Source organism: Zosterops lateralis (assembly GCF_965231275.1).
Source record: "Zosterops lateralis genome assembly, chromosome: 33".
Taxonomy (NCBI): Eukaryota; Metazoa; Chordata; class Aves; order Passeriformes; family Zosteropidae; genus Zosterops; species Zosterops lateralis.
Window position 1 is genome coordinate 2,821,072 of NC_139793.1, and position 26,936 is coordinate 2,848,007.

Consider the following 26,936-nt stretch of genomic DNA (forward strand, 5'->3'; position numbering starts at 1 on the left):
CACTCAAAGTGACCCCTGTGGGACACTTGAAGTGACCCTTGTGGGACACTTGTGACCCATGTGGGACACTCAAGGTGACCCTTGTGGGACATTTGGGGTGACCCATGTGGGACATTCAGGGTGACCCATGTGGGATGTTTGGGGTCATCTGTGAGGGACGTTCAGGGTGACTTGTGGGGGACATTCAAAGTGACCCATTTGGGACAGTCAAAGTGACCATTGTGGGACATTTGGGGTGACCTATGTGGGATGTTTGGGGTCACCTGTAGGGGACACTCAAAGTGACCCCTGTGGGACATTCAGCGTGACTTGTGGGGGACATTCAAAGTGACCCTTGTGGGACACTTGAAGTGACCCTTATGGGACACTTGTGACTCATGTGGGACATTTGGGGTGACCCATGTGGAACGTTTGGGGTCACCTGTGAGAGACACTCGAAGTGACCCCTGTAGGACATTTGGGGTGACCCTTGTGAGACATTTGGGGTGACCCACATGGGACATTCAGGGTGACCCATGTGGGACATTTGAGGTGACCCACATGGGACATTCAGGGTGACTTGTGGGGGACACTCAAAGTGACCCATGTGGGACCTTTGAGGTGACCCCTGTGGGACATTTGGGGTGACTTGTGGGGGACACTCAAAGTGACCCATGTGGGACACTCAAAGTGACCCTTGTGGGACCTTTGAGGTGACCCCTGTGGGACATTTGGGGTGACTTGTGGGGGACACTCAAAGTGACCCATGTGGGATATTTGTGGTGACCCATGTGGGATGTTTGGGGTCATTTGTGGAGGACACTCAAAATGACCCCATGGGACATTCAGGGTCACCCAACAGCTCCGGGTGACCCCAGTGCAGGTCCAAGGCCACCATCCCCACCCCGGGGCGTGGCTGTGTGTTCTGGGCGTGGCCGTGTCCCCCCCCAGGTGTGACCCCACACTGTCCCCAGGTGCTGTCCCTGCCCCACCGGCGCCTGGTCTGCTGCTGCCAACTCTACGAGGTGCCCGACCCCAACCGGCCCCAGCGCCTGGGGCTGCACCAGCGCGAGGTTTTCCTCTTCAACGACCTGCTGGTGGTGAGTGGGGGGTCCTGGGGGGTCCTTGGGGTGGGCTCAGCCATGGGGGGGGTCCTGGGGGGCTCCTTGGTGACCCCGTGGCCTCGGCAGGTGACGAAGATCTTCCAGAAGAAGAAGATCCTGGTGACCTACAGCTTCCGGCAGAGCTTCCCGCTGGTGGAGATGCACATGCAGCTCTTCCAGAACGCCTGTGAGCCCCACGGCGCCCCACACCGCACCCTGGGGGCCCTATGGCACCCCACAGCACCCTACAGAACCCCACAGCACCCTGGGGGGCCCTATGGCACCCTAAAGAACATCCAGTGCCCCCCTATGGCACCCTGGGGGCCCTATGGCACCCCAAAGAACCCCACAGCACCCTGGGGGACCCTACAGCACCCCAAAGAACCCCACAGCACCCTGGGGGGCCCTATGGCACCCCAAAGAACTCCACAGAACCCCACAGCACCCTGGGGGGCCCTACAGCACCCCACAGAACCCCACAGCACCCTGGGGGGCCCTACGGCACCCCACAGAACCCCACAGCACCCTGGGGGGCCCTACAGCACCCCAAAGAACCCCCAGTGCCCCACAGCACCCTATGGCACCCTGGGGGGGCCTACAGTACCCCAAAGAACCCCACAGCACCCTATGGCATCCTACAGCACCCTAAAGAACCCCACGGCACCCCACATGGCACCCTGTGCCCAGGGGATGTCCCAGGGGATGTCCCTGTCCCCAGTGTCCCCCTGTGTCCCCCCCAGATTACCAGTTTGGGATCAAGCTGCTGTCAGTGACCCTGTGGGGATGTCCCTGACCCCGAGGGGTGTCCCTGTCACCTCCCAGATTACCAGTTTGGGATCCAGCTGGGTGTCCCTGACCCCCCTGTCCCCCCAGATTACCAGTTTGGGATCCAGCTGGGTGTCCCTGACCCCCTGACCCCCCTGTCCCCCCAGATTACCAGTTTGGGATCAAGCTGGATGTCTCTGACCCTGTGGGGTGTCCCTGACCCCCGTGTCCCCCCAGATTACCAGTTTGGGATCCAGCTGGGTGTCCCTGACCCCCCTTGTCCCCCCCAGATTACCAGTTTGGGATCCAGCTGGGTGTCCCTGACCCCCCTGTCCCCCCAGATTACCAGTTTGGGATCAAGCTGCTGTCGGCGGCGCCGGGGGGCGAGCGGAAGGTGCTGATCGTGTTCAACGCCCCGAGCCCCCAGGACCGGCTGCGCTTCGCCAGCGACCTGCGGGAGTCCGTGGCCGAGGTGCAGGAGATGGAGAAATACCGAGTGGAGGGTGAGCGGGGCCGCGGCACTGGGGGCACTGGGAGCACCAACATGGGCACTGGGGGAACTGGGAGCACCAACATGGGCACTGGGGGAACTGGGAGGGGCACTGGAAGCACTTGGAAGGGCACATGGGGCACCAGTGTGGACACTGGGAGCACTGGGAGGGGCACTGGGGACACTGAGAGGGGCACTGGGAGCACCTACATGGGCACTGGGAGCACTGGGAAGGAGTTTAGGGACACTCAAGCACTTGGAAGGGCACTGGGAACATTGGGAGGAGCACTGGGAGCAGGACTGGGGACAGTGGGAGCAATGGGAGGAGCACTGGAAGCACTTGGAAGGGCACTGGGAGCACTGGGGAGCACTTGGAGTGGGACTGGGGACATTGGGAGCACTGGGACCACCAACGTGGGCCCTGGGAGGGACACTGGGAGCACTGGGAGTGCTGGGAGGGGCACTGGGAGAACTGGGAGAACTGGAAGCACTTGGAAGGGCACTAGGGGCACCAGTGTGGACACTGGGAGGGACACTGGGAGCACCAACATGGGCACTGGGAGCGCTGGGAAGGGCACTGGGAGCACTGGAAGGGCCACTGAGGGCACTGGGAGCGCTGGGAAGGGCACTGGGAGCACTGGAAGGGCCACTGAGGGCACTGGGAGCACTGGGAAGGGCATTGGGAGCACTGGGAAAGGGGCCTGGGGATGCTGGGAGTGCACTGGTGGTCACTGGGCTGACTAGGGGGCCCTGGTTGGCACTGGGGGTCACTGGTGTGACTGGGGGGTCACTGGTGCGACCAGTGTAACCCCCCAGCGGAGCTGGAGAAGCAGAGGGGCATGGGGCCCCCCTGGGGGTGCTGCTGGGCACTGGGCTGACTGGGAAAGCACTGGGGGGCACTGGTGGTCACTTGTCTGACCGGTGGCCACTGGTGGGCGATGGTCAGCATTGGTGGGCACTGGTGGGCACTGGTGGGCACTGGTGGGCACTGGTGGGTACTGGTGGGCACTGGGCTGACTAGGGGCACTGGGCTCGCACTGGTCTGACTGGGGGTCACTGGTCTGGCTGGGGGTCACTGGTCTGGCTGGGGGGTCACTGGTGGTCACTGGTGTGACTGGTCTGACCCCCAGCGGAGCTGGAGAAGCAGAAGGGCGTGGCGGGGCCATGGGATGTGGGACCCCCCTGGGGGTTACTGGGCTGACTGGGGGGACACTGGTGTGACTGGTGTGACCCCCCAGCGGAGCTGGAGAAGCAGAAGGGCGTGGCGGGGCCATGGGATGTGGGACCCCCTGGGGGTCACTGGGGGAGCACTGGTGGTCACTGGTGTGACCGGTGTGACCCCCCAGCGGAGCTGGAGAAGCAGAAGGGCGTGGCGGGGCCGCGGGGCGCGGGGCCCCCTCGGGAGGCGCTGAACGGGCTCAGCCGGAGCAGCCTGGAGGAGGCGTTCGGGGCCGAGGGGCTCAAACGCAGCGCCCTGAGCAGCTCCCTGCGAGACCTGTCCGACAGCGGTGAGGCTGGGGGCCGCTGGGGGGGGGCTGGGATGGGATTGGGAGAGGCTGGGAGGGGCTGGGGAGGGGCTGGGGAGGGGCTGGGGAGGGACTGGGGAAGGGCTGAGAGGGGCTGGAATGGATTGGGCAGGGCTGGGAGGGGCTGGGAGGGGGATTGGGAGGGACTGGGAGCCACTGGGAGCCACTGGGATAGGGACTAGGAGCGACTGGGATGGGACTGGGAGGGGCTGGGAGGGACTGGGGAGGGGCTGGGAGGGGCTGGAATGGATTGAGCGGGGCTGGGAGGGACTGGGAGCACTGGGATAGGGACTGGGAGCGACTGGGATGGGACTGGGAGGGACTGGGAGGCACTAAGAGGCGCTGGGAGGGGATTGGGGGGATCAGGAGGGACTGGAAGCGACTGGGAGGAGGATTGGGGTGGACTGGGAGGGACTGGGAGGGGATAGGGAGGAACTGGGAGGATCCTGGAGGTGCTGGGAGGGACTGGGAGGGACTGGGAGCACCGGGACAGGGACTGGGAGGGAGTTTGGAGTCTCCACGAGGCGGGTTTGGGGTCTCTTGGGGGCTTTGGGGTGTCCAGGGAGGGCTCTGGGTTGTTCACGAGTGGGTTTGAGGTGTCCAGGGGGAGTTTCGGGGTGTCCAGGGGGTGCTTTGGGGTCCCCTGGGGGGGTCTCCTGAGGTATTTGGGGGTCCCAGGGGTGATTTAGGGTGCCCTGTGGGGGGTCTCCTGAGGTATTTGAGGGTCCCAGGGGTAATTGGGGGTCCCCTGGGGGGGTCTCCTGGGGTATTTGTGGGTCCTGGGGCCAACTTAGGGTGCCCTGGGGGTCTCCTGTGGCATTTTGGGGGTCCCGGGGGTGATTTGGGGTGCTCTGAGGGGTGTCCTGAGGGATTTGCGGTGATTTGGGGTCTCCTGGGGGTCTTCCCTCACTCCCCCCCCTCACTGCTCCCCTCCAGGCAAGCGGGGCCGGCGGAACAGCGTGGGGTCCCTGGACAGCACCATCGAGGTGAGGGGACAGTGCCACACCCCTGAGTGCCACACCCCTGAGTGCCACACCCTGAGTGCCACACCCCCTAATGTCACACCCCCTAATGTCACACCCCTTAGTGCCACACCCCTGAGTGCCACACCCCTTAGTGCCACACCCCATCACACTTAAGTGCCACACTGAGTGCCACCCCCTGTCACACCCCAGAGCCACACCCCTTTGTGCCACACCCCATCACACTTAAGTGCTACACCCTGAGTGCCACACCCATCTCACCCCTGAGTGTCACACCTCTGAGTGTCACCCCCCTGATGCCACCCCCAGTGCCACCCCCCCTGGTTGTCACACCCCTGAATGTCACACCCCCGAATGTCACACCCCCAATGCCACCCTCCCAATGTCACACCCCAGAGCCACACCCCTCCATGTCACACCCAAACCCCGCCCACTTTAGCCCCGCCCCAGGTTCCCAAATGACCAATCACATTGGAAAAGGGGCGTGGCCTGTGTGGGTGGGGCGGGGCTTGCACTTGGTCTGGGGGTGGGGCCAATGGTGTGATGGATGCTCTTATCCACCAATAGGAGCTCAGCTTGTGGTTTGGGGGCGGTGCTTTCTCACTGATGGGCGGGGCTTTCTCACTGATGGGCGGGGCTTTCTCACTAATGGGCGGGGCTTTCTCAATGATGGGCGGGAGTTTCTCACCGATGGGCGGGGCTTGTACACTGAAGGGCGGGGTTTTCTCACTGATGGGCGGGACTTTCTCACCGATGGGCGGGGTTTTCTCACCGATGGGCGGGGATTTCTCACTGATGGGCGGGGATTTCTCACTGGTGGGCGGGGGCACTGCTCGAGATGGGCGCGTCTTCCCCACCCTGACTCCGCCCCCTTTCAGGGCTCCATCATCAGCAGCCCCCGGCCGCAGGCTCGGGGGGGCCCTGGCGGGCCTGGGGGCGCCCCCGAGGGTTACAAACCCCCCGCCCGGCCGGTCTCCAACTCCTCCTCCTTCCTGGGCTCCCTGTTCGGCAGCCGCCGCGGGAAAGGCCCCTCCGGGCCCCCTCCCGGCGCGGGGGGTCCCACCTCGGCCTCGGCCTCCTCCTCCTCGGCGTCTTCATCGCATCACCACCACCACCCCCCGCCCGCGGCGCCCCCCGAGGGCCCCTCCAAGCTGCAGGCGCTGCACGCCCAGTACTGCCACGGCCCCGGGGGGGGCTCGGCTGGGGCGGGGGGCGGCCCGGGCCCTCCGCCGCCCCCCCCGTACCCGCAGCAGCCGCCCCCCCCCAGCCGCCCCGCGCCCCCCCCGCCGCTGCCGGCCATCGCCGCCGGGGCCCCCCCGCGTTTCCACGGCGGGCCCACCCCCCCTTTATCGGCGCCCCCCCAGCAGCACGGCCCCCCCGGCGGGGGGTTCCCCCCCCCGCACCCGCATTACACCCTCCACCGGCCCGGCAAGAGGGGGGGGGCTCCGCCCGGCGCCCCCCGGCAGCCGCTGTCCCCCCTGCCCCTCTACAGCCCCGCGCCCGCCCACCACGGGCTGTCCCACGCGTACCCCCCCGGGCCGCCCCCGCACCACCACCCCCCGCCGCCCCCCGCCCCCGCCAAGCATTTCGTGTTCGGGGGGGGCGGCGGAGGAGGAGTGGGGGGTCCGGCCGGGGGACCCCTCCGGGGGGGCGGCGGGGGGGCGGCGCCCCCTCCCCATCACCACCATCATCACCATCACCACCACCACGCGCCCCCCCACTCGCCCATCCCCCCCCACCCTTCCTACCCCCCCCTGCCGCCCCCCTCGCCCCACACCCCCCTCAGCCCCCACTCGCCCGCCGGCCCCACCTCGCCCCTGGCCCAGGCCGGCCAGGGCCCCCCCAAACCCAAGGGGGGGAACCGCATCAGCACGGTGGTCTGAGCCCCCCACGCCCCCCGGCAGAGCCCGGACACGACTCGTGGCAGCGATGGACGGCGCCGGCCTGCTGGACGCGGTGGTTATTTTTGTAACCCCCCCAAATTTCCCCCTACCCCCCAAAATTCCCACCTCACCCCCCAAAAAACCCCCCAACCCTGCACGTGGCTCGTGTTTGGCTGCTCGCTCCCCCCCCCGGGGGTGAGGAGGGGGGTCCCCGGATAACCGAGTGTCCCTCCCGCCATCCCGGGGGTCTGGCGGTGATGCTGCCCCCTCCCCAAATCCCCCCCAATCCCCCCGTTCCCAGCTCAGGCTGAATGTCACACGGCACTTTAACCTCCCCTCCCTCCTTCCCCCGTCCCCCCCCCCCGGCCGCCTGGGGTCCCCCCGGGGGTTTTTGTTTTGGGGAGGGGGTCCCAGGCGGCCGGGCCCCCCCCCGGGGAGCCCCCCAGGCACCCGCATGCGCCCGTGCCGGGCCCTGTATATAAGAGACTGTATATTTGATGCTTCATAAACGGACCGGCCGGCCCCGCCCGACAGAGATCTTTATTTTTGGGGAGGGGGCGCGTTCCTATTATAGGGGCTATAGGGGGTGGGTGGTGGGGAGAAGGGCAGGGGGTTTAAGGGGATTGGGAGGTATAGGGGCCGTAATAGGGACCATGGTGCTCTGGAGGTCTTGGGGCTTATAGGGGCAACAGAGGTTATAGGGGTGATGGGGGTTGTAGGTTCTATGGGGGTTATAGGGGTTATAGGGGTCCTAGGGGCCATAGAGGCCATGGGGGCTATAGGGGCCATGGGGGCTATAGGGGTTATGGGGGTTATCAAGGTTCTCGGGGCTATAGGGGTCATGGGGGTTATAGGGGTTCTGGAGGTTTTAGGGGTCCTGGGGGTTTTAGGGGCTATGGGGGTTATAGAGGTCCTGGAAGCTATAGGGGCCATGGGGGCTATGGGGGCCATGGGGGTTTATAGGGGCAATGGGGGTTGTAGGTTCTATGGGGGTTATGGGAGTTATAGGGGTTATAGGGGTCCTGGGGGCTATAGAGGCCATGGGGGCTATGGGGATTTAGAGGTTCTGGGGGTTATAGGGGCCATGGGGGTTTATAGGGATGACAGGGGTTGTAGATTCTATGGGGGTTATAGGGGTTCTGAGAGTTATAGGGGTCCTGGAAGCTATAGAGGCCATGGGGGCTGTAGGGGCCATGGGGGTTTATAGGGGTGACAGGGGTTGTAGGTTCTGTGGGGGTTATAGGGGTTCTGGGGGCTATAGAGGCCATGGAGGCTATAGGGGCTATGGGGGTTATCGAGGTTCTGAGGGTTATAGAGGCCATGGGGGCTATTGAGGCTATGGGGGCTATAGGGGTTCTGGGGGTTATAGGGGTTCTTGGGGCTATAGGGTCTATTGGGGTTATAGGGGTGATGAGGGTTGTAGGTTCTATGGGGGTTATTGGGGTTCTGGGAGCTATAGAGGCCATGGGGCTATAGGGGCCCTGGAAGCTATAGAGGCCATGGGGGCTATAGGGGTGATGGGGGTTATAGGGGTCCTGGAAGCTATAGAGGCCATGGAGTCCATAGGGGCTATGGGGGTTATCAGGGTTCTGGGGGCTATAGAGGCCATGGGGGTTATAGGGGTCATGGGGGCTATAAGAGGGTATGCAGGCAATAAAGGCCATGGAGGATATACGGATTCTGGGGGCTATAGGGTCTGTGGGGGTTATAGCGCCCATGGGGGCTATAAAGGTCCTGGGGATCCTTAGGGGCTGCAGGGCTATAGGAGACACAGAGGTTCTGTGGGTCTATGGGGTCCAGGGGGCCCCATGGGGGGGTGGGGGCTTATAGGGATCCATAGGGTTCCTGGGAGTCCATAGGGGTGGGGGAGTCTCCAAATGATTCCGAGGGGGTCTGTATGTTCTACAGGGGTCCTGGGGTCCTATAGGGCCCATAGGATTCCAGGGGGTCCACAGGGATTCATGGAGGGTCCATAGGCGTGGGAGTCTATACGTTTCATGGGGGTCCATAGAGGTCTATAGGATCCATAAGGGTCCCTAGGGGTCCATAGGGGTCTATAAGGTGCATGGGGGTCCCTTGGGGTCTGTAGGGTACATGGGGGTCCCTGAGGGTCCATAGGGGTCTATAGGATCCATGGGGGTCCCTGGGGGTCCATGGGGCTCTATAGGATCCATGGGGGTCTCAGAGAATCCATAGGGGTCTATAGGGTCCATGGGGGTCCCTGAGGGTCCCTAGGGGTCTGTAGGGTCCATGGGGCTCTATAAGATCCATGGGGCTCTATAGGATCCACGGGGGTCCCGAGAAGGGGGCGGATGACCTGGTGGGCGTGGCCTAAAAAGGGGCGTGGCTAACCACCCGCCCCTGCGCGCGGCCCCGCCCCCCGCGGCCGCCGGGGGCGCATGCGCGGTGCGTCCCTTTAAACGTGCACAACAAGTCCCGGCCGCTTCGCTGACCCAGCCGCGGAGGCGAGCGGTACCGTGGATCCCTCCGCCTCGGAGGGGGCGGAGCCTGAGGACTATTTCTCCTTCCCACACCGCCTCCCGCCACCCGGCCCGCGGCGGGGGGGTTTCCGGTCCTGTTATCCCCTCTCTCCGTTCCCTTTATTGCCGGCGGTCGCGGCGCTGTGGCGGAACTCAGTGCCCGTCCCGGTCCCGCGGCGGAAGGACACAGAGTCTAATCGCACCTCCTGGGGCGGCGTGCGAAGCCGCGCCTGCGCAGTGCGCGCGTGAGCGCGGGCGGGGGGCGGGCGGCAGGAGGAGGAGGATCCAAGATGGCGGCGGCGGCCCGGCCGGGGGGACCGGGCAGGCCTGGGCTGTGAGGCGGGCGGAGCGCGGGGCGCCGGGGCTGGACGGGCCGGAAAGGCGGCGCAGAGGGCGCGGAGGGGCCGGCGGGTCGGCGGAGCTCGCGGGCGCTGTCTCGACCCCCCTAATCCCCGCGGCTCGGGGAGGGGGGGGCGGCCCGCGGCCTGTGAGGGGGCGGCGCGGGGGCGGCGGGGCCTCCATGGCCCCCTGAGGGGGTCCCCGCGGGCAGCCCGGGAACCCCCCGCTCCCCTCGCTAGGCGGGATGGAGGAGGGGGAGCAGCAGCGCGCAGGGGGCGGCTGGGCCGAGTGGGGGCCCGGCCCGGGGGGGTCCCCGCCGTGGGTCCCCCCAGCGCCGCCCGACGGGGACGAGGAGCCCAAACGCGGCCGCGGTTCGGAGTGGGGGGGAACGGAGCCCCCCGGGGACTCGGGGCCGTCCCGACCGGCGGCTCCCAAAGCGGCGGGGGACGAGAAGACCGCCAGCGCCCCGCGCCCGCCCCGGGCCGGGGCCGAACCGCGGGGTAAGGGCGGGGGGGGACCCGGCAAAGGGCCCGGGGGGCGCCCCCCGGCCGAGGAGCGGAGCCCCCGCAAAGGCCCGGAGGATCGCGGGGCCCGCGGCGGGGAGCGGCCCGGCCCCGAGGACAAGGCCCGGCGGCCTCTCGGGGGTCCCCGCGGCGGGGCCGGCGCGGAGCAGCGCGGGGAATGGGGCTCGCCCTGGCTCTCGGCCGAAGCGGAGCCCCCCGAGGACTTTCTGCCCCCGCCCGAGTGTCCCGTGTTCGAGCCCAGCTGGGCCGAGTTCAGCGACCCCCTGGGTTACATCGCCAAGATCCGCCCGATCGCCGAGAAAAGCGGCATCTGCAAGATCCGACCCCCGGCCGTGAGTACGGGGAGGGGGTTTTGGGGGGCTGGGGGACCCCCCTGGCCGTGGGGAACCCCCGTCCCGGGCCGGGCTGCGCCTCCTGCCCCGCCGGGGTCAGAGTCCCGCGGCCTGGGGTTGGAGTAGGGACAGAATTGTCCCCTTGCTGAGGTCATTTCTTAATTTGGGGGGTGATAATTGCCTCCCCCCCACACCTTTGGGAGCATTTTGATATTTAGGGGTTATTTATCTCCCCGGAAGAAGAATGTTTTCTATTTTGGGGGGAATAATTGCTTTTTTTGGAGATGTTTTGTGATTACCCCAATGGGGTGGGACATTCTTAGTTTGGGGTGGGGGGAGGATTAATTCTCCTCCTCCCGGAGTAATTTCTCATTTAAGGGGATTGATTAACCCCACCAGTGCTACTGCTGCATCCTCGGGGTGGGAGATACCCCGGGGGGGGTGTGGAAATACCCCGGGGGGGGGGGGGGTGGAAATACCCCAGGGGGGGCAATTTTGGACTCGGGGGTTGAGGTGACCCCTCTGTGGGGGGGTAAATACCCACTGGAGGAGGAGGTTTAAAAGCCCCCTCCTCCTTTTAGGGATAACCCCGGGGTGGGGAGGGGGCGCATACGAGTCTCCCCTAATGTGGGGTAACCCCGGGGGGGGGTTGGGGGGATTTTTTTGGGGGATGTGGATTTTTTTGGGGGTGAGGAGGGTCCTGCACAACCCAAACCTCATGGTGGGGGAGGGGGCTCAAGGGGGTACCCCCCCTCCCCAAAGACCCCCCCACGGGGGGGAGGGGGATGAAGTCCGGGGGTGTCCCCGCGGGCTCCGGGGGGGTCTCGATGCCTCTCCCGGTGTATTTTGGGGGTCTCCCTGCGCCCCCCCCGGCCCCCCCCAGCGGCCTCACAACAACAACAGTGACACGGCCAATATGGCGCCAGCGCCCAGCCTTTGTCTGCGGGCTCGGGGGGGCTCCGGCCGCTCCGGGGGGGCCCCGGCTGGGCCAGCGACCCCCGGGATGGGCGGAGAACCGGGGGGGGGGCAATGCAGGGGGGGCAGGTGTTGGCTGAACCCCCCCCCAGTCTGTTCATCCTCACCGAACGCGCTCCCCCCGCTTCCCCTTTCCCGGTTTGTTTCCTGTTTGTGCACTGGGGGGGGGTCGCGTTTTGTCCCCGCGGTTAAAGGGGGGAGGGTTTTCTCCTCATGGCCGGTTTGGGGGCGCCCTGGAGGTTCTGGCTGTGAAAGGGGGGGGGGGACAGGACGAGCCGGTCCCCCCAGCTCGGCGAGGGAAGGGTTTCCGGGAGGGCCGGGCCGGGCTGGGCCGTGCTGGTGTCACCGGCCCCGCGGGGCTCCCCCGGTGTCCCCCGGCCTGGGGACTGCGGGGGTGGCCCTGGATAGGGGAGAGGACCCCGAATTTGGGGCTGTGTCCCCCCCGGTTTTACCCCAGCCTTCATGGGGGTTGAGCTTCCTGTGGGAGGTTGTGGCTGCTGATCCTCCCTGTACCTCAGATTTGGGCTGTGTGTTCTCTGTGGTCTCAGAATTTGGGTTGTGTGTTCTCTGTGCCCCCAAAATTTGAGTTATGTGTTCTCTGTGCCCCCCAAAATTTGGGCTGTGTGTTCTTTGTGTCCCCCAAATTTGGGTTGTGTGTTCTCCGTGCCCCCAAAATTTGAGTTGTGTGTTCTTTGTGCCCTCAAAATTTGGGTTGTGTGTTCTCTGTGCCCCCAAAATTTGGGTTGTATGTTCTTTGTGCCTCTAAAATTTGGGTTGTGTGTTCTCTGTGTCCCCAAAATTTGGATTGTGTATTCTCCGTGCCCCCAAAATTTGAGTTATGTGTTCTCTGTGCCCCCAAAATTTGAGTTATGTGTTCTCTGTGCCCCCAAAATTTGGGTTGTGTGTTCTCTGTGCCCCCAAAATTTGGGTTGTGTGTTCTCCCTGCCCATGCAGAATGGGGGAGACCATGGCTGCTGATCCCCCTGGCCCCCCAAATTTGGGTTGTGTGTTCTTTGTGCCCCCAAAATTTGGGTTGTGTGTTCTCTGTGCTCCCAAAATTTGGGTTGTATATTATTTGTGCCCCCAAAATTTGGGTTGTGTGTTCTTTGTGTCCCCCAAATTTGGGTTGTGTGTTCTCTGTGCCCCCAAAATTTGGGTTGTGTGTTCTCTGTGCCCCCCAAATTTGGGTTGTGTGTTCTTTGTGCCCCCCAAATTTGGGTTGTGTGTTCTCTGTGCCCCCCAAATTTGAGTTGTGTGTTTTCTGTGCCCTGAAAATTTGGGTTGTATGTTCTCCCTGCCCATGCAGAATGGGAGGGACCATGGCTGCTGATCCTCCTGGCTCCCCAAAATTGGGTTGTGTGGTCTCTGTGCCCCCAAAATTTGGATTGTGTGTTCTCTGTGCCCCCAAAATTTGGGTTGTGTCGTCTCCCTGCCCATGCAGGACTTGGGAGGGCATTACTTCTAATTCCTTCCCCCCCCAAATTTGGGGTTTGTTCCCCCTTTTCCCCTGTGGAGCTCCCAGGGCTGCCCTGCCTGTGCCACACTGGAGGGCCCCACAGCTGCTGACCCCCCAAATTCGGGTTCTGTACCCCTCTGACCCCCCCTTTGCCCCCACCCAGGACTGGCAGCCCCCCTTTGCTGTCGAGGTCGACAACTTCAGGTTCACCCCCCGCATCCAGCGGCTCAACGAGCTGGAGGTGAGTGGTTTGGAGGGGATTTTGGGGCTGATTTTGGGGTGTGCACAGGTCTCACCCCCATCTTTACTCTCCCCTTCAAGGCGCAGACCAGGGTGAAGCTGAACTACCTGGACCAGATCGCCAAATTTTGGGAGATCCAGGGCTCCTCCCTCAAGATTCCCAACGTGGAGCGGCGCATCCTCGACCTCTACAGCCTCAGCAAGGTAAAAATGGGGGGCAAAATGGGGACCCCCAGCCCTGCCTGGGGGTCACACCTGGGTGTGAGGTCAGGAAATGTGCCTCCCACAGTGGTAATTGTCTCATTGGTGAGGTGTTTTTCCTATTTTGAGGGTTAATTCCCCCCAAAATTAGGAGTGTTTTCTTATCTGGGGGAAGATTGGTGCTCTGGGGGTGTATTTTTTTGTTGAGGGGGTTATTGTCCTCATGGGGGTCGTGTTCTCCTTTGGGGGGGTTAATTGTCCTCCTTGGGGGTATTTTTCCCTTTAGAAGTTTGTCATTTTGGGGGAGTATTTCGTTACTTTTGAAGGTATTTTCTTATTTAGGGAGCTAATTGCCCCTGCATGGGGGAATCTTTTTATTTAGGGGGTAATTGTTTTTCCTGGGGTATCATTTTCTAACCAGAGAATTAATTACTTCTGTGTGTGGAGGGGGAGGAATATTCTAATTTAGGGGAGTTAACTGCCCCCATGGTGGGGGGTAAATTCCCATTTAGGGGGTCATGTCCCCGTTTTTGGGGGAATGTGCCCAGGTCTGGGGTGCTCAGTGTCCCCTCACAAGTGGAGATGGAGGAAGGGGGGTACAAATACCAGCTGTGGGTGTCCCTGGGGTGTCCCTCAGCACTCAGTGTTCCCTCACAGCTGGTGATGGAGAAGGAAGGGTAAAAACACCAGCTGTGGGTGTCCCTGAGGTGTCCCTGGGGTGTTCCTGAGCACTCAGTGTCCCCTCACAGCTGGTGATGGAGGAAGGGGGGTACAAATACCAGCTGTGGGTGTCCCTGGGGTGTCCCTGAGCCCTCACTGTCCCCTCACAGCTGGTGGTAGAGGAGGAGGGGTACAAATACCAGCTGTGGGTGTCCCTGGGGTGTCCCTGAGCCCTCACTGTCCCCTCACAGCTGGTGGTAGAGGAGGAGGGGTACAAATACCAGCCATGGCTGTGGGTGGCCCTCAGTGGCTCTGGGTGTCCCTGGGGTGACCCTGAGTGCTCAGTGTCCCCTCACAGGTGGTGATGGTGGCTATGAGGCCATCTGCAGGGACTGGCAGCACGCATGGGTGGCTCTGAGTGTCCCCTGGGGTGGCTCTGGGTGTCCCTGGGGTGGCTGTGAGTGGCCCTGGGTGACTCTGGGTGTCCCTGGGATGACCCTGAGCCCTCAGTGTCCCCTCACAGCTGGTGGTGGTGGAAGGGGGCTACGAGGCGATCTGTAAGGACTGGCAGTGGACGTGGGTGGCTGTGGGTGACTCTGAGTGTCCCTGGGGTGACTCTGAGTGTCCCTGGGGTGACTCTGGGTGTCCCTGGGATGTCCCTGAGCCCTCAGTGTCCCCCACAGGTGGTGATGGAGGAGGGGGGCTACGAGGCCATCTGCAAGGACCGTGGGCGGCCTTGGGTGGCTCTAGGTGTCCCCTGGGGTGGCTGTGAGTGGCTCTGGGGTGGCTCTGGGTGTCCCTGGGGTGTCCCTGAGCCCTCAGTGTCCCCTCCCAGGTCATGATGGAGGAAAGGGCTACAAGGCCATCTATAAGAACTGCTGGTGGGCACTGGTGGCCCTTGGTTGTTGTGGATGTCCCTGAGCACTCACTGTCCCCTCACAGCTGGTGATGGTGGCTATGAGGCCATCTGCAAGGATCACAGGTGGCCCTTGGTGGCTCTGGGTGTCCCTGAGCTCTCAGTGTCCCCTCCCAGGTGGTGATGAAGGAAGGGGGCTACGAGGCCATCTGCAAGGACCGCCGGTGGGCGTGGGTGGTCCTCATTGACTCTGAGGTGGCTGTGGGTGTCCCTGGGGTGTCCCTGAGCCCTCAGTGTCCCCTCCCAGGTGGTGATGGAGGAGGGGGGCTACGAGGCCATCTGCAAGGACCGGCGGTGGGCGCGGGTGGTCCTCATTGACTCTGGGTGTCCCTGGGGTCGCTGTGAGTGGCCCTGGGGTGACACTGAGTGTTCCTGGGGTGTCCCTGAGCCCTCAGTGTCCCCCTCCAGGTAGTGATGGAAGAAGGGGGCTACGAGGCCATCTGCAAGGACCGGCGGTGGGCGCGGGTGGCGCAGCGCCTGTCGTACCCGTCGGGGAAGAACATCGGCTCCCTGCTGCGGGCGCACTACGAGCGCATCATCTACCCCTACGAGATGTACCAGTCTGGGGCCAACCTGGTGGTGAGTGCGGGGCTTTGGGGGGGTCTGGGGGACCCCCAGGGCCACGCTGAGGGTCCCCCAATCCCTCCAGCAGTGCCACGCGAGGCCCTTTGAGAGCGAGGAGAAGGACAGGGAGTACAAACCCCACAGCATCCCCCTGCGGCAGTCCGTGCAGCCCTCCAAGATCAACAGCTACGGCCGGCGGGCCAAGCGCCTGCAGCAGGAGGTGGGCACCCCTAAAATTGCCCCTGGCACCCTGAAACCTCCCCCTGGTATCCCCAAAACTGCCCCCTGGCATCCCAGAACCCTCCCACACCCCAAACTCTGCCCTGGCACCCCTAAAACTGCCCCCTGGCACCCCTAAAACTGCCCCTGGTACCCCTAAAACTGCCCCCTGGCACCCCTAAAACTGCCCCCTGGCATCCCAGAACCCTCCTACACCTCAAACTCTGCCCTAGCACCCCTAAAACTGCCCCCTGGCACCCCAAAACCTCCTCCTGGTACCCCTAAAACTGCCCCCTGGCACCCCAAAACCCTACCTGGTACCCCTAAAACTGCCCCCTGGCACCCCAAAACCTCCTCCTGGTACCCCTAAAACTGCCCCCTGGCACCCTAAAACCTCCCCCTGGTACCCCTAAAACTGCCCCCTGGCACCCCAAAACCTCCTCCTGGTACCCCTAAAACTGCCCCCTGGCATCCCAGAACCCTCCCACACCTCAAACTCTGCCCTGGTACCCCTAAAACTGCCCCTGGTACCCCTAAAACTGCCCCCTGGCAGCCCAGAATCCTGCCCTGGCTCCCCCAGAACCTCCCTTGGCACCCCCAAAACCTCCCCCTGGCAGCCCAGAATCTTGCCCTGGCACGCCAAAACTCTCCCTGGCAGCCCCAGAACCACTCCCAGCACCCCAAAACCTCCCCCTGGCACCCCCAAAACCTCCCCCTGGCAGCCCGGAATCCTGCCCTGGTACCCCAAAACTTTTCCTGGCACCCCAGAACCACCCCTGGCACTTGCAGAACCTCCCCCAGCACCTCCAAAACCCCCTCTGGCACCCGAAAACCTCCCCCTGGCACCTCAAAACCTCCCCCTGGCACCCCAAATCCCCCAGGGGATCCCCAAAACCTCCCCTGGCACCCCAAATCCCCCGAGGGCTCCCCCTGAGTGTGCTGTCCCACAGCCCGAGCCCACAGAGGAGGACATTGAGAAGAACCCTGAGCTGAAGAAGCTGCAGATTTACGGGGCTGGGCCCAAAATGTTGGGCTTGGGGCTGGTGGCCAAGGACAAGACCCTGAGGAAAAAAGGTATTGGGGGGCTTCTCATGTGGGGGTGCAGGGGTGGTTGGGACTCCCTAAATCTTTCTGGGAAGTTTTGTGTGGTTTGGGGATTTTTTATTTTTTTTTTTAATTTGTGGCATAAATTCATAGTTCTTTTGGGAGCCTGTTTGCCCACAGTTTGTTGGGTACAAAAATCCAAATTCTTTTGGATTCTTCAGGACCCTCTTCCCTTCCTCTCCCCTCTCTCTTTGAGTCACATCCCCCAGAGTTTCTAGGTACCCCTCATTCTTTTGGGGTGCTTTCCCACACCTACAGGTTTTCTGGGATGTTTCCTCCTCAGTTCTTTAGGAACTTTCTCTCCCCAGTTATTTATGGACAGACTTCTCCAGTGTGGGACAAACACCCTTCTCCCAGTCTTTAGGGACCCTTTTTCCCTCAGTTCTTTAGGGACCCCCTCCCCTTTCTTCCCCAGTTTTAAGGGACCCCCTTTTCCCCCATTTCTTTGGGGCCTCCCACCCCAATTCTTCTGACCCTGTCCTGTTTTTCAGGAGCCTTTTCCCTGTTGTCCAATAACCCCCCAATGGTTCAGAATTCCCCCAATAATTCAGGAGTCCCCCAATTGTTCTGTAACTCCCCCAATGGCTCAATAATTCCACAATTTCTCAGTGACTCCCCCAATAGTTCAATAATCCCCAAATAATTCTGTAAACCCCCCCAAGAGTTCAATAACCCCCGAATTGTTCTGTAACCCCCCAATGGTTCAGAACTCCCCCAATGGCTCAGCACCCCCCAATAGTTCAATAACCCCCCAATAGTTCAGCACCCTCCAGTGGTTTAGGACCCTCCAATTGTTCTGTAAACCCCCAATGGTTCAATAACTCCATAATTGATCAGTAACCCCCAATAGTTTTGTAACCCCCCTAACAGTTCAATAATCCTCCAGTAGTTCAATAACCATGAATTGTTCTGTAACCCACTGATGGTTCAGCACCCCCCAATAATTCAATAACTCCCCAATAGTTCAACAACCCCCCAACAGTTCTATAATCCCCCAATAGTTTAATAACCCCCCAATGGTTCAGCACCCCCAACAGTTCAGCACCCCAAATTGTTTTGTAACCCCCTAACAGTTCAGTAACCCCCTCAATGGTTCTGTAACCCCCAATAGTTTAATGACCCCCCCAGTGGTTCAGCACCCCCAATAGTTCAGTAACCTCCCCAGTGGTTCAGCACCCCAAATTGTTCAATAACCCCCCAAATTGTTCTGTAACCCCCAATAGTTCAACAACCCCCCAATGGTTCAGCACCCCCAGTAGTTCAATTACCCCCCAAATTGTTCAGTAACCCCCCAATAGTTCAACAACCCCCCAATGGTTCAGCACCCCCAGTAGTTCAATTACCCCCCCCAGTGGTTCAGCACCCCAAATTGTTCAATAACCCCCCAATGGTTCAATAACTCTGTAATTACTCGGTAACCCCAATGGTTCAATAACCCCCCAATGGTTCAGCACCCCAAATTATTCAATAACCCCCCATTGTTCTGTAACCCCCCCAATAATTCAGCATCCCCCAATTGTTTTGTAACCCCCAATGGTTGAGCACCCCCCAATGGCTCAACATCCCCCAATTGTTTTGTAACCCCCAATGGTTGAGCACCCCCCAATGGCTCAACATCCCCCAATTGTTTTGTAACCCCCCAATGGTTGAGCACCCCCAACAGTTCAATAACCCTCCCAACGGTTCTGTAACTCGCAATAATTTAATAACCACCCAATGGTTCATCACCCCCCAACAGTTCGATAACCCCCCATTGGTTCTGTAACCCCCAATAATTTAATAACCCCCGATAGTTCAGCACCCCACAATGGCTCAGCACCCCCCAATCACTCAGCACCCCCCACTCTCCCCCTCCCCACAGACAAGGAGGGCCCCGAGTGTCCCCCCACGGTGGTGGTGAAGGAGGAGCCTCCGGGGGAGCCGCGGGGGTCCCCGGTGTCGCCGGGGGCGCGGGACGGGCGCGAGGAGCTGCGCCACAGCCCCGAGCCCTGCACCAAGATGACCATGAGGCTGCGCCGCAGCCACAGCAACAGCCAGTTCGTGAGTAGGGGGTCTCTTTGGGGCTTGGGGCTGGACCCCCCACCCAAAATCCACCCCTAAAATGCCCCCTAAAAACAATCCCTGCCCTCAGGTGGATTCCTACATCTGCCGGATCTGCTCGCGGGGTGACGAGGACGACAAGCTGCTGCTGTGTGACGGCTGCGATGACAATTACCACATCTTCTGCCTGCTGCCCCCCCTGCCCGAGATCCCCAAGGGCATCTGGCGCTGCCCCAAATGCGTCATGGCGGTGAGGGGGACATGGGGACACCCCCCGGGACCCCCACAGTGTGCCAGTTGTGGGGCTGGGACCACCCCCTGATGTGGTGTGTGAGGGGGGCTTGAGTCTGTCTGATCTGGGGGATGGGAGCTCCCAAATCTCATTCAGGCTTGTCTGTGGGGCTGGGACCCCCTGATCTGTGGGGCTGGGAGCCTCCTGATCTGTGGGGCTGGGACCCCCCCTGATCTGTGAGGTTGGAACCCCCTGATCTATGGGGTTGGGACCGCCCTGATCTGTGGGGCTGGGACCCCCTGATTTGTGGGGCTGAGACCCCCTGATCTATGGGTTTGGGACCCCCCCCCAGTGTCACATCATCTCCTGTATGTCCAGGGAGTCAGGGACCTCCCCACTCATGGTCCAGCCAATTTGGGGCCCCCCAAATCTCCTCCAGGCCTGTTTGTGGGGCTGGGGACCCCCCTGATCTGTGGGGCTGGGGACCCTCTGATCTGTGGGGTTAGAGACCCCCTGAGGTGCTTTTTGTGGGCTGCCTCAAGTACCTGGAGCTGTTTTTGGTGTGCCCCACACACCTGGATCCCTTTGTGGGTGTCCCCTGACCCCCAGTGGTCCCAGTGCCCCCTTCTGGTGTCCCCAATGCCCCCTCCCGGTGTCCTCTGACCCCCAGTGTTCCCAATGCCCCTCCTGGTGTCCCCAATGTCCCTCCCAGTGTCCCTGGTGTCCCCTGATCCCTTCTGGTGTCCCCAAGCCACCCTCACCCCTCCTGGTGTTCCCTGGCCCTCTCCAGGTGTCCCCTGACCTCTCCCAGTGTCCCCAATGCCACCTCCCAGTGTTCTCAGTGTCCCTCTTGGTGTCCCTGACCCCTGGTGTCCCCAGTGTCCCTCCTGGTGTCCCCAAGCCTTCCTGACCCTTCTGGTGTCCCCAAGCCGCCCTCACCCCTCCTGGTGTTCCCTGGCCCTCTCCAGGTGTCCCCTGACCTCTCCCAGTGTCCCCAATGCCACCTCCCAGTGTTCTCAGTGTCCCTCTTGGTGTCCCTGACCCCTGGTGTCCCCAGTGTCCCTCCTGGTGTCCCCAAGCCTTCCTGACCCTTCTGGTGTCCCCAAGCCGCCCTCACCACTCCTGGTGTTCCCTGGCCCTCTCCAAGTGTCCCCTGACCCCTCCCAGTGTCCCTCCTGGTGTCCCCTCACCCCTCCCAGTGTCCCCAATTCCCCCTCCCAATGTTCCCAGTGTCCCTCCTGGTGTCCCCAATGCTCGTCCCAGTGTCCCCAATGCCCCTCCTGGTGTCCCAAATGCCCCTCCTGGTGTCCCAAATGCCCCTCCTGGTGTCCCTGACCCGTCCTGGTGTCCCCCAGGAGTGCAAGCGGCCCCCGGAGGCGTTTGGTTTCGAGCAGGCGACGCGGGAGTACACACTGCAGAGCTTCGGGGAGATGGCTGACGCCTTCAAGGCCGACTACTTCAACATGCCCGTCCATGTGAGCCCCCAAAAACTCCTCTGGACCCCCCCCAAAACCCCCCAGACCCCTATGGATCCCCCCCAACCCTCCAGGCACCCTCTGAGCCCCCCACACCTTCCTCCTTTCGATGAGATGGGCAATGAGTTCAAGGCCGATACTTCAACATGCCGTGTCCATGTGAGCCCCCAAAAACTCCTCTGGACCCCCCCAAAACCCCCCAGACCCCTATGGATCCCCCCCAACCCTCCAGGCACCCTCTGAGCCCCCCACACCTTCCTCCTTTCGATGAGATGGGCAATGAGTTCAAGGCCGATACTTCAACATGCCTTGTCCATGTGAGCCCCCAAAAACTCCTCTGGACCCTCCAGAATTTCCCAGATCATTCTGGATCCTCCTCCAAAAGCCCCCAGACTCCTCTGGAGCCCCTCAAAACCCCCCTGAGCTCCCCGGACCTCCCTCACTTCAGTGAAATGGGCGATGCCTTCAAGGCCAACTAGTTCAATGTGTCTGTCCATGTGAGGCCCTCAAAACTCCTCTGGACCCCCCCCCCCAAAACACTCTGGATCCCCCCCAAAACCCCCCAGGCCCCCTTGAGGCCCCCCAGACTCTTCTGGAACCCCCCAGAATCCTCCAGGCATGCCCTGAGCCCCCCAGATCTCCTGCCCTTCAATGAAACTGGCAATGCCTTCAAGGCTGACTGCTTCAAAGTGCCTGTCCCTGTGACCCCCAAAACCCCCAAAAACTCCTCTGGATCCCCCCCAACCCCCCCAGACCCCTCTGGACCCCCCTAGAACTCCTCAGGATCCCCCCTGAGCCCCCCAAGGCTGACTACTTCAACATGCCTGTCCATGTGAGCCCCCAGAACTCTCACGATCCCCCCCAAATCCTCCTCTGGGCCCCCCCAGAGCTCTCAGATCCCCCTTCTTTTGGCAAGGTGGGTGACACCTTCAAGGCTGAACCCCCAAATGACTTTACATGAACCCCCAAATCCTTCCTAAACCCCCTGAAATCCCCTAAATCCTGTCCTTGAAGCCTCCTGCCCATAGATGGTGCCCATGGAGCTGGAGAACAAGTTCTGTCACTTGGTGAACAGCCTCCAAAAACCCCCAAACCCCCCTCAAAAATCACCCCAGCCCCTCAAACCCCCCCCAAATCCCTTCCCTGCCTGCAGATGGTGCCCATGGAGCTGGTGGGAGAATTCTGGGGCCTGGTGAACAGCCTCCAAAAACCCCCAAATCTCCCCTAAAGCCCCTCAAATCCCCCTTAAGCCCCCCAAATCCCCTCCCTGCCCGCAGATGGTGCCCAGGGAGGTGGAGAAGGAGTTGTGTCACCTGGTGAACAGCCTCCAAAAATCCCCAAACCTGCCTAAACACCCTTCAAATCCTCCTGAAACCCCCCCAAACCCTCCTCAAAAACCCTGAACTCCCCCAGGTTGCCCCAGATCCCTTCCTTTCCCCTCCTGAAGCCCCCTGCCCACAGATGGTGCCCACGGAGCTGGAGAAGGAGTTCCGGTGGCTGGCGAACAGCCTTGAAAAACCCCCAAACCTCCCCAAATCCCCCCCAAACCCCCCTAAATTTCCCCAAATCCCCCCTAAAGCCCCCCAAATCCCCTCCCTGCCCACAGATGGTGCCCACGGAGCTGGTGGAGAAGGAGTTCTGGCGGCTGGTGAACAGCATCGAGGAGGACGTGACGGTGGAGTACGGGGCCGACATCCACTCCAAGGAGTTCGGCTCCGGCTTCCCCGTGCGCGACGGCAAACGGCGCCTGTCCCCCGAGGAGGAGGTGGGGACGGGTCACTGCCACCTCCCCTGGGGACACGGGCACCTGGGGGGGTGGCACAGGGTCCCCTGGGCCCATGGGCGGTGACACAGTGATCTCTGTCCCCCTCAGGGGTGGCACAGGGTCCCCTGGACCCGTGGGGGGTGACACGGTGATCTCTGTCCCCATGGGGGTGGCACAGGGTCCCCTGGACCCATGGGGGGTGATGCTCTCCTGGGGATGTCCCTGTCCCCTTGGTGACACTGTCCCCACTGTCCTCATGGGATGCTGTACCTGGGGGTGTCCCTGTCCCCTTGGGAAGGTGATGCTTTGTCCCTGTCACCTTTGGTGTCCCTGTCCCCATGGGGGATGATGCCATGCCCCTGTCCCCATGAGGGGTGACACAGTGTTCCCTGTCCCTGCGGGGGGTGACACAGGGTCCCCTGTCCCCATGGGGGGTGACACAGTGTCCCCTGTCCCCATGGGGGGTGATGCTGTCCCTGGGAGTGTCCCTGTCCCCTTGGGAAGGTGATGCTGTGTCTCTGTCCCCTCTGGTGTCCCTGTCCCCACGGGGGGTGACACAGTGATCTCTGTCCCCATGGGGGATGATGCTGTCCCTGGGAGTGTCCTTGTCCCCTTGGGAAGTTGATGCTGTGTCTCTGTCCCCTCTGGTATCCCTGTCCCCATGGGGGGTGACACAGGGCCCCCTGTCCCCATGGGGGGTGATGCTGTCCCTGGGAGTGTCCCTGTCCCCTCTGGTGTCTCTGTCCTCATGGGGGATGATGCCATTCCCCTGTCCCCATGGGGGGTGACACAGTGTCCCCTGTCCCCATGGGGGATGATGCCATTCCCCTGTCCCCATGGGGGGTGACACAGTGTCCCCTGTCCCCATGGGGGATGATGCCATTCCCCTGTCCCCATGAGGGGTGACACAGTGTCCCCTGTCCCCATGGGTGGTGCTGCTGTCCTGGGACTGTCCCCGTCCCCTGGGTGATGTTGTCCCCACTGTCCCTGTGGGTGGTGACACCGTCCTGTGGCTGTCCCCATGAGAGGATGATGCCATTCCCCTGTCCCCTGGGTGATGCTGTCCCTGTGGGTGGTGGCAGTGTCCAGGTGCTGTCCCTGTCCCCTGAGTGACGCAGTCCCCTCTGTCCCCTTGGGTGGTGCTGTTGTCCAGGGTCTGTCCCCATGAAGGGTGACGCTCTCCTGTGGCTGCTCCAGTCCCCTGGGTGACACTGTCCCCACTGTCTCCATGGTGGGGTGTTGCTCTCCTGGGAGTGTCCTGTTGTCCCCATGGGTGGTGACACTGTCCCCACTGTCCCTGCTGTCCCCTGTCCTGTGGCTGTCCCCATGGGGGTGACCCTGTCCCTGCTGTCCCCGTGGGAGCTCACCCTGTCCTTGCTGTCCCCATGGAGGTGACACTGTCCCATGTCCCTGCTGTCCCCACGGGGCTGACCCTGTCCCCATTGTCCCCATGGTGGTGACACTATCCCCACTGTCCCTGTTATCCCCACGGGGGTGACACTGTCCCCACGGGGCTGGCCCTGTCCCTACTGTCCCCATGGGGAGTGACCCTGCTTTGTCCCCATGGGGGGTGACACTGTCCCCTGTCCCCACGGGGCTGACCCTGTCCCCTGTCCCCACGGGGCTGACCCTGTCCCTGCTGTCCCCATGGAGGTGACACTGTCCCCTGTCCCCACGGGGCTGACCCTGTCCCTGCTGTCCCCATGGAGGTGACACTGTCCCTGACCCTGTCCCCGCTGTCCCCATGGAGGTGACACTGTCCGCTGACCCTGTCCCCGCTGTCCCCATGGAGGTGACACTGTCCCCTGTCCCCATGGGGCTGACCCTGTCCCCTGTTCTCCACTGTCCCCACGGGGCTGACCCTGTCCCCTGTCCCCATGGGGCTGACCCTGTCCCTGTCCCCAGGAGTACGCGGGCAGCGGGTGGAACCTGAACGTGATGCCGGTGCTGCAGCAGTCGGTGCTGTGCCACATCAACGCCGACATCTCGGGCATGAAGGTGCCCTGGCTCTACGTGGGCATGGTGTTCTCAGCCTTCTGCTGGCACATCGAGGACCACTGGAGCTACTCCATCAACTACCTCCACTGGTGGGCACTGGGGGGTGACTTTGGGGTGTCTGGGGGGCCTTTGGGTGCCCAGGGGGGTGCCTTCAGGGTGTTTGGGTGCCCAGGGGGGTGACTTCGGGGTGTTTGGGGAGTCAGAGAGTGAGTATGGGGGGCCAGGGGGGCAACTAAGGTGTTCGGGGGTCCGTGGGGGGTGACTTTGGGGTGTTTAGAGGCTCAGGAGGGTGACTTTGGGGTGCCCAGAGGGGTGACTTTGGGGTGTTTGAGTTCCCAGGGGGTGACTTTGGGGTGTTTGAGGAGTCAGGGAGTGAGTTTGGGGGGCCATGGGAGGTGACTTTGGGGTGTTTGGGGGCCGTGGGGGTGACTTTGGGGTGTTTGGGGGGTGACTTTGGGGCATTTGGAGGCTAAGAGGGTGACTTTGGGGTGTTTGGGAGGTGCCTGGGAGGCCAGGGAGGCATTTTTGGGGTGTTCGAGGGGCCAGGGGGGTGACTTTGGGGCATTTGGGGTGCCCAGAGGGGTGACTTTGGGGTGTTTGGGTGCCCAGGGTGGGGTGATTTGGGGCCAGCAGGAAGTTTTGGGGTTCCCTTACCCCCCTACACCCCCAGGGGGGAGCCCAGGACATGGTATGGAGTGAGATCAGGAGGTTTTTGGGAAGGAATAAAGAAGTTTTTGGAGTTCCCTGACCCCCCTTTTCCCCAGGGGCGAGCCCAAGACGGGGTAGGGGGTGGGATGAGGAGGTTTTTGGGATGGAATGAGGAGGTTTTGGGGTGCAATAGAGTGGGATCAGGAGATTTTTGGGGTGGAATAAGGAGGTTTTTGGGGTTCCCTGACCCCTCTTTCCCCAAGGCATGGTATGGGGTGGGATGAGGAAGTTTTTGGGGTGGTACAGGATGGGATAAGGAGGTTTTTGGGCTGAAATAAGGAGGTTTTTGGGGTGCCCCATCCCCAAGGGCGAGCCCAAGACATGGTACAGAGTGGGATGAGGTTTTTGGTGTGGGATGAGGAGGTTTTGGGGTGTAACAGGATGAGATAAGAAAGTTTTTGGGGTGGAAAGAGGAGGTTTTTGGGGTTCCCTGATCCCCCTTTTCCCCAGGGGTGAGCCCAAGACGTGGTATGGGGTGGGATGAGGAGGTTTTTGGGGTTCCCTGACCCCCCATTTCCCCAGGGGCGGGCCCAAGATGTGGTACAGGGTGGGATGAGGAGGTTTTTGGGATGGAACAAGGAGATTTTTGGGGTTCCCTGACCCTCATGTCCCCCAGGGGTGAGCCCAAGACATGGTACGGGGTGAGATCAGATTTTTGGGATGGAATGAGGAGGTTTTTGGGGTTCTCTGACCCCCCATTTCCCCAGGGGCGAGCCCAAGACGTGGTACGGGGTCCCGTCGTTCGCGGCCGAGCACCTGGAGGAGGTGATGAAGAAACTGACGCCGGAGCTGTTCGAGAGCCAGCCCGACCTCCTGCACCAGCTCGTCACCCTGATGAACCCCAACACCCTGATGGCCCACGGCGTCCCCGTGAGTTGGGGGTGTCCCTGAGCCCCTGCCAGGCCCTGTCACAGGCCAGGTGTGAGCCCAGGTGTGTCCCCTCAGGTGGTGAGGACCAACCAATGCGCCGGCGAGTTCGTCATCACCTTCCCCCGCGCCTACCACAGCGGCTTCAACCAGGGGTACAACTTTGCCGAGGCTGTCAACTTCTGCACGGCCGACTGGGTGAGCTCTGGGGGCTCCAAAATACCCGGGGAGGGCAGAAAATATACCTGGGGAGGTGTAAAAATATCTGGGAGATTGAGGGAATAAACAAAAAAATTCTTGGGGGGATGCGAAAAAAAAAGAAGCTCAGAGAGAGCAGTGAAATCTGAGGGTGTAAAGGGGACAGCAGGTGGAGATCTCAAAATTCGTGGGGGACAAAAATATACCTGGAGAGGCATAGAAATATCTGGGGGCCTGAAGGAATAAGCAAAAAAAATCCTGGGGGATTGCAAAAAAAAAAAAAAAAAAAAAAAAAAAAAAAAAAAAAAAAGTTCATGAAGAATGGTGAAATCTGCAGGTGGAGGGTGTAAAGGAGAAGCCAAAATTCAGGGGGACACAAAATGTGCCTGCAGGGATATAAAATATATCTGAGGGGGCATAAAAATGCCTGGGGGAATAAACAAACAAATTCCTGGGGGAATGAAAAATACCTAAAAAGTTCCTAGAGAACAGCAAAATGTGAGGGTGGAGGGTGTAAAGGAGAAACCAGAATTTTGGGGGACACAAAATGTGCCTGCAGAGATATAAAATATATTTTAAAGGCCACAAAAATACCTGGGAGGAGGCACGGAATATTTGGAGGGATCAAAAATCTGGGGGAATGCAAAAAAAAAAAAAAAAAAACTCAGAGGAAACAGCAGAATCTGCAGATGGAAGGCCTTAAAGAGCAACAGGAGAAGCCAAAATTCAGGAGGACACAAAATCTGCCTGCAGGGACATAAAATGTACCTGAGGGTCCACAAAAATACTGGGGAGAATCAAAAATTTGCGTTTAGGGGTACAGGGTGTCCCCCAGGTTTGGGGGTTCAGCACTGGGGGTACCCAGCTGGGTTCAGGGCTGTGTTTAGGGGTTTGGGGGGGTCCCCTGGTTTTTG

General features: G+C 61.5%; 2 protein-coding genes across 2 annotated transcripts in view; both read left to right on the forward strand.

The window, feature by feature from the left end:
- LOC310921185 (IQ motif and SEC7 domain-containing protein 2-like) overlaps positions 1-6,729 on the forward strand; it is a gene marked incomplete at both ends in the record, with an annotated part of 37,132 nt that extends 30,403 nt beyond the window's left edge. The window contains 6 exons of the mRNA XM_083881294.1: positions 954-1,079; positions 1,170-1,269; positions 2,189-2,350; positions 3,684-3,845; positions 4,800-4,849; positions 5,725-6,729. Of these exons, the coding sequence (XP_083737420.1) occupies positions 954-1,079; positions 1,170-1,269; positions 2,189-2,350; positions 3,684-3,845; positions 4,800-4,849; positions 5,725-6,729 (1,605 nt within the window). The remainder of the gene's footprint in view (positions 1-953; positions 1,080-1,169; positions 1,270-2,188; positions 2,351-3,683; positions 3,846-4,799; positions 4,850-5,724) is intronic.
- Positions 6,730-9,696: 2,967 nt separating this feature from the next.
- KDM5C (lysine demethylase 5C) overlaps positions 9,697-26,936 on the forward strand; it is a 36,737-nt gene continuing 19,497 nt past the window's right edge. Inside the window, exons 1-13 of the mRNA XM_083881410.1 lie at positions 9,697-10,404; positions 12,999-13,076; positions 13,157-13,279; positions 15,261-15,431; positions 15,502-15,636; positions 16,586-16,709; positions 18,601-18,779; positions 18,871-19,029; positions 20,367-20,486; positions 22,093-22,251; positions 24,157-24,338; positions 25,665-25,827; positions 25,903-26,022. Of these exons, the coding sequence (XP_083737536.1) occupies positions 9,793-10,404; positions 12,999-13,076; positions 13,157-13,279; positions 15,261-15,431; positions 15,502-15,636; positions 16,586-16,709; positions 18,601-18,779; positions 18,871-19,029; positions 20,367-20,486; positions 22,093-22,251; positions 24,157-24,338; positions 25,665-25,827; positions 25,903-26,022 (2,325 nt within the window). The 5' untranslated portion in view covers positions 9,697-9,792. The remainder of the gene's footprint in view (positions 10,405-12,998; positions 13,077-13,156; positions 13,280-15,260; positions 15,432-15,501; positions 15,637-16,585; positions 16,710-18,600; positions 18,780-18,870; positions 19,030-20,366; positions 20,487-22,092; positions 22,252-24,156; positions 24,339-25,664; positions 25,828-25,902; positions 26,023-26,936) is intronic.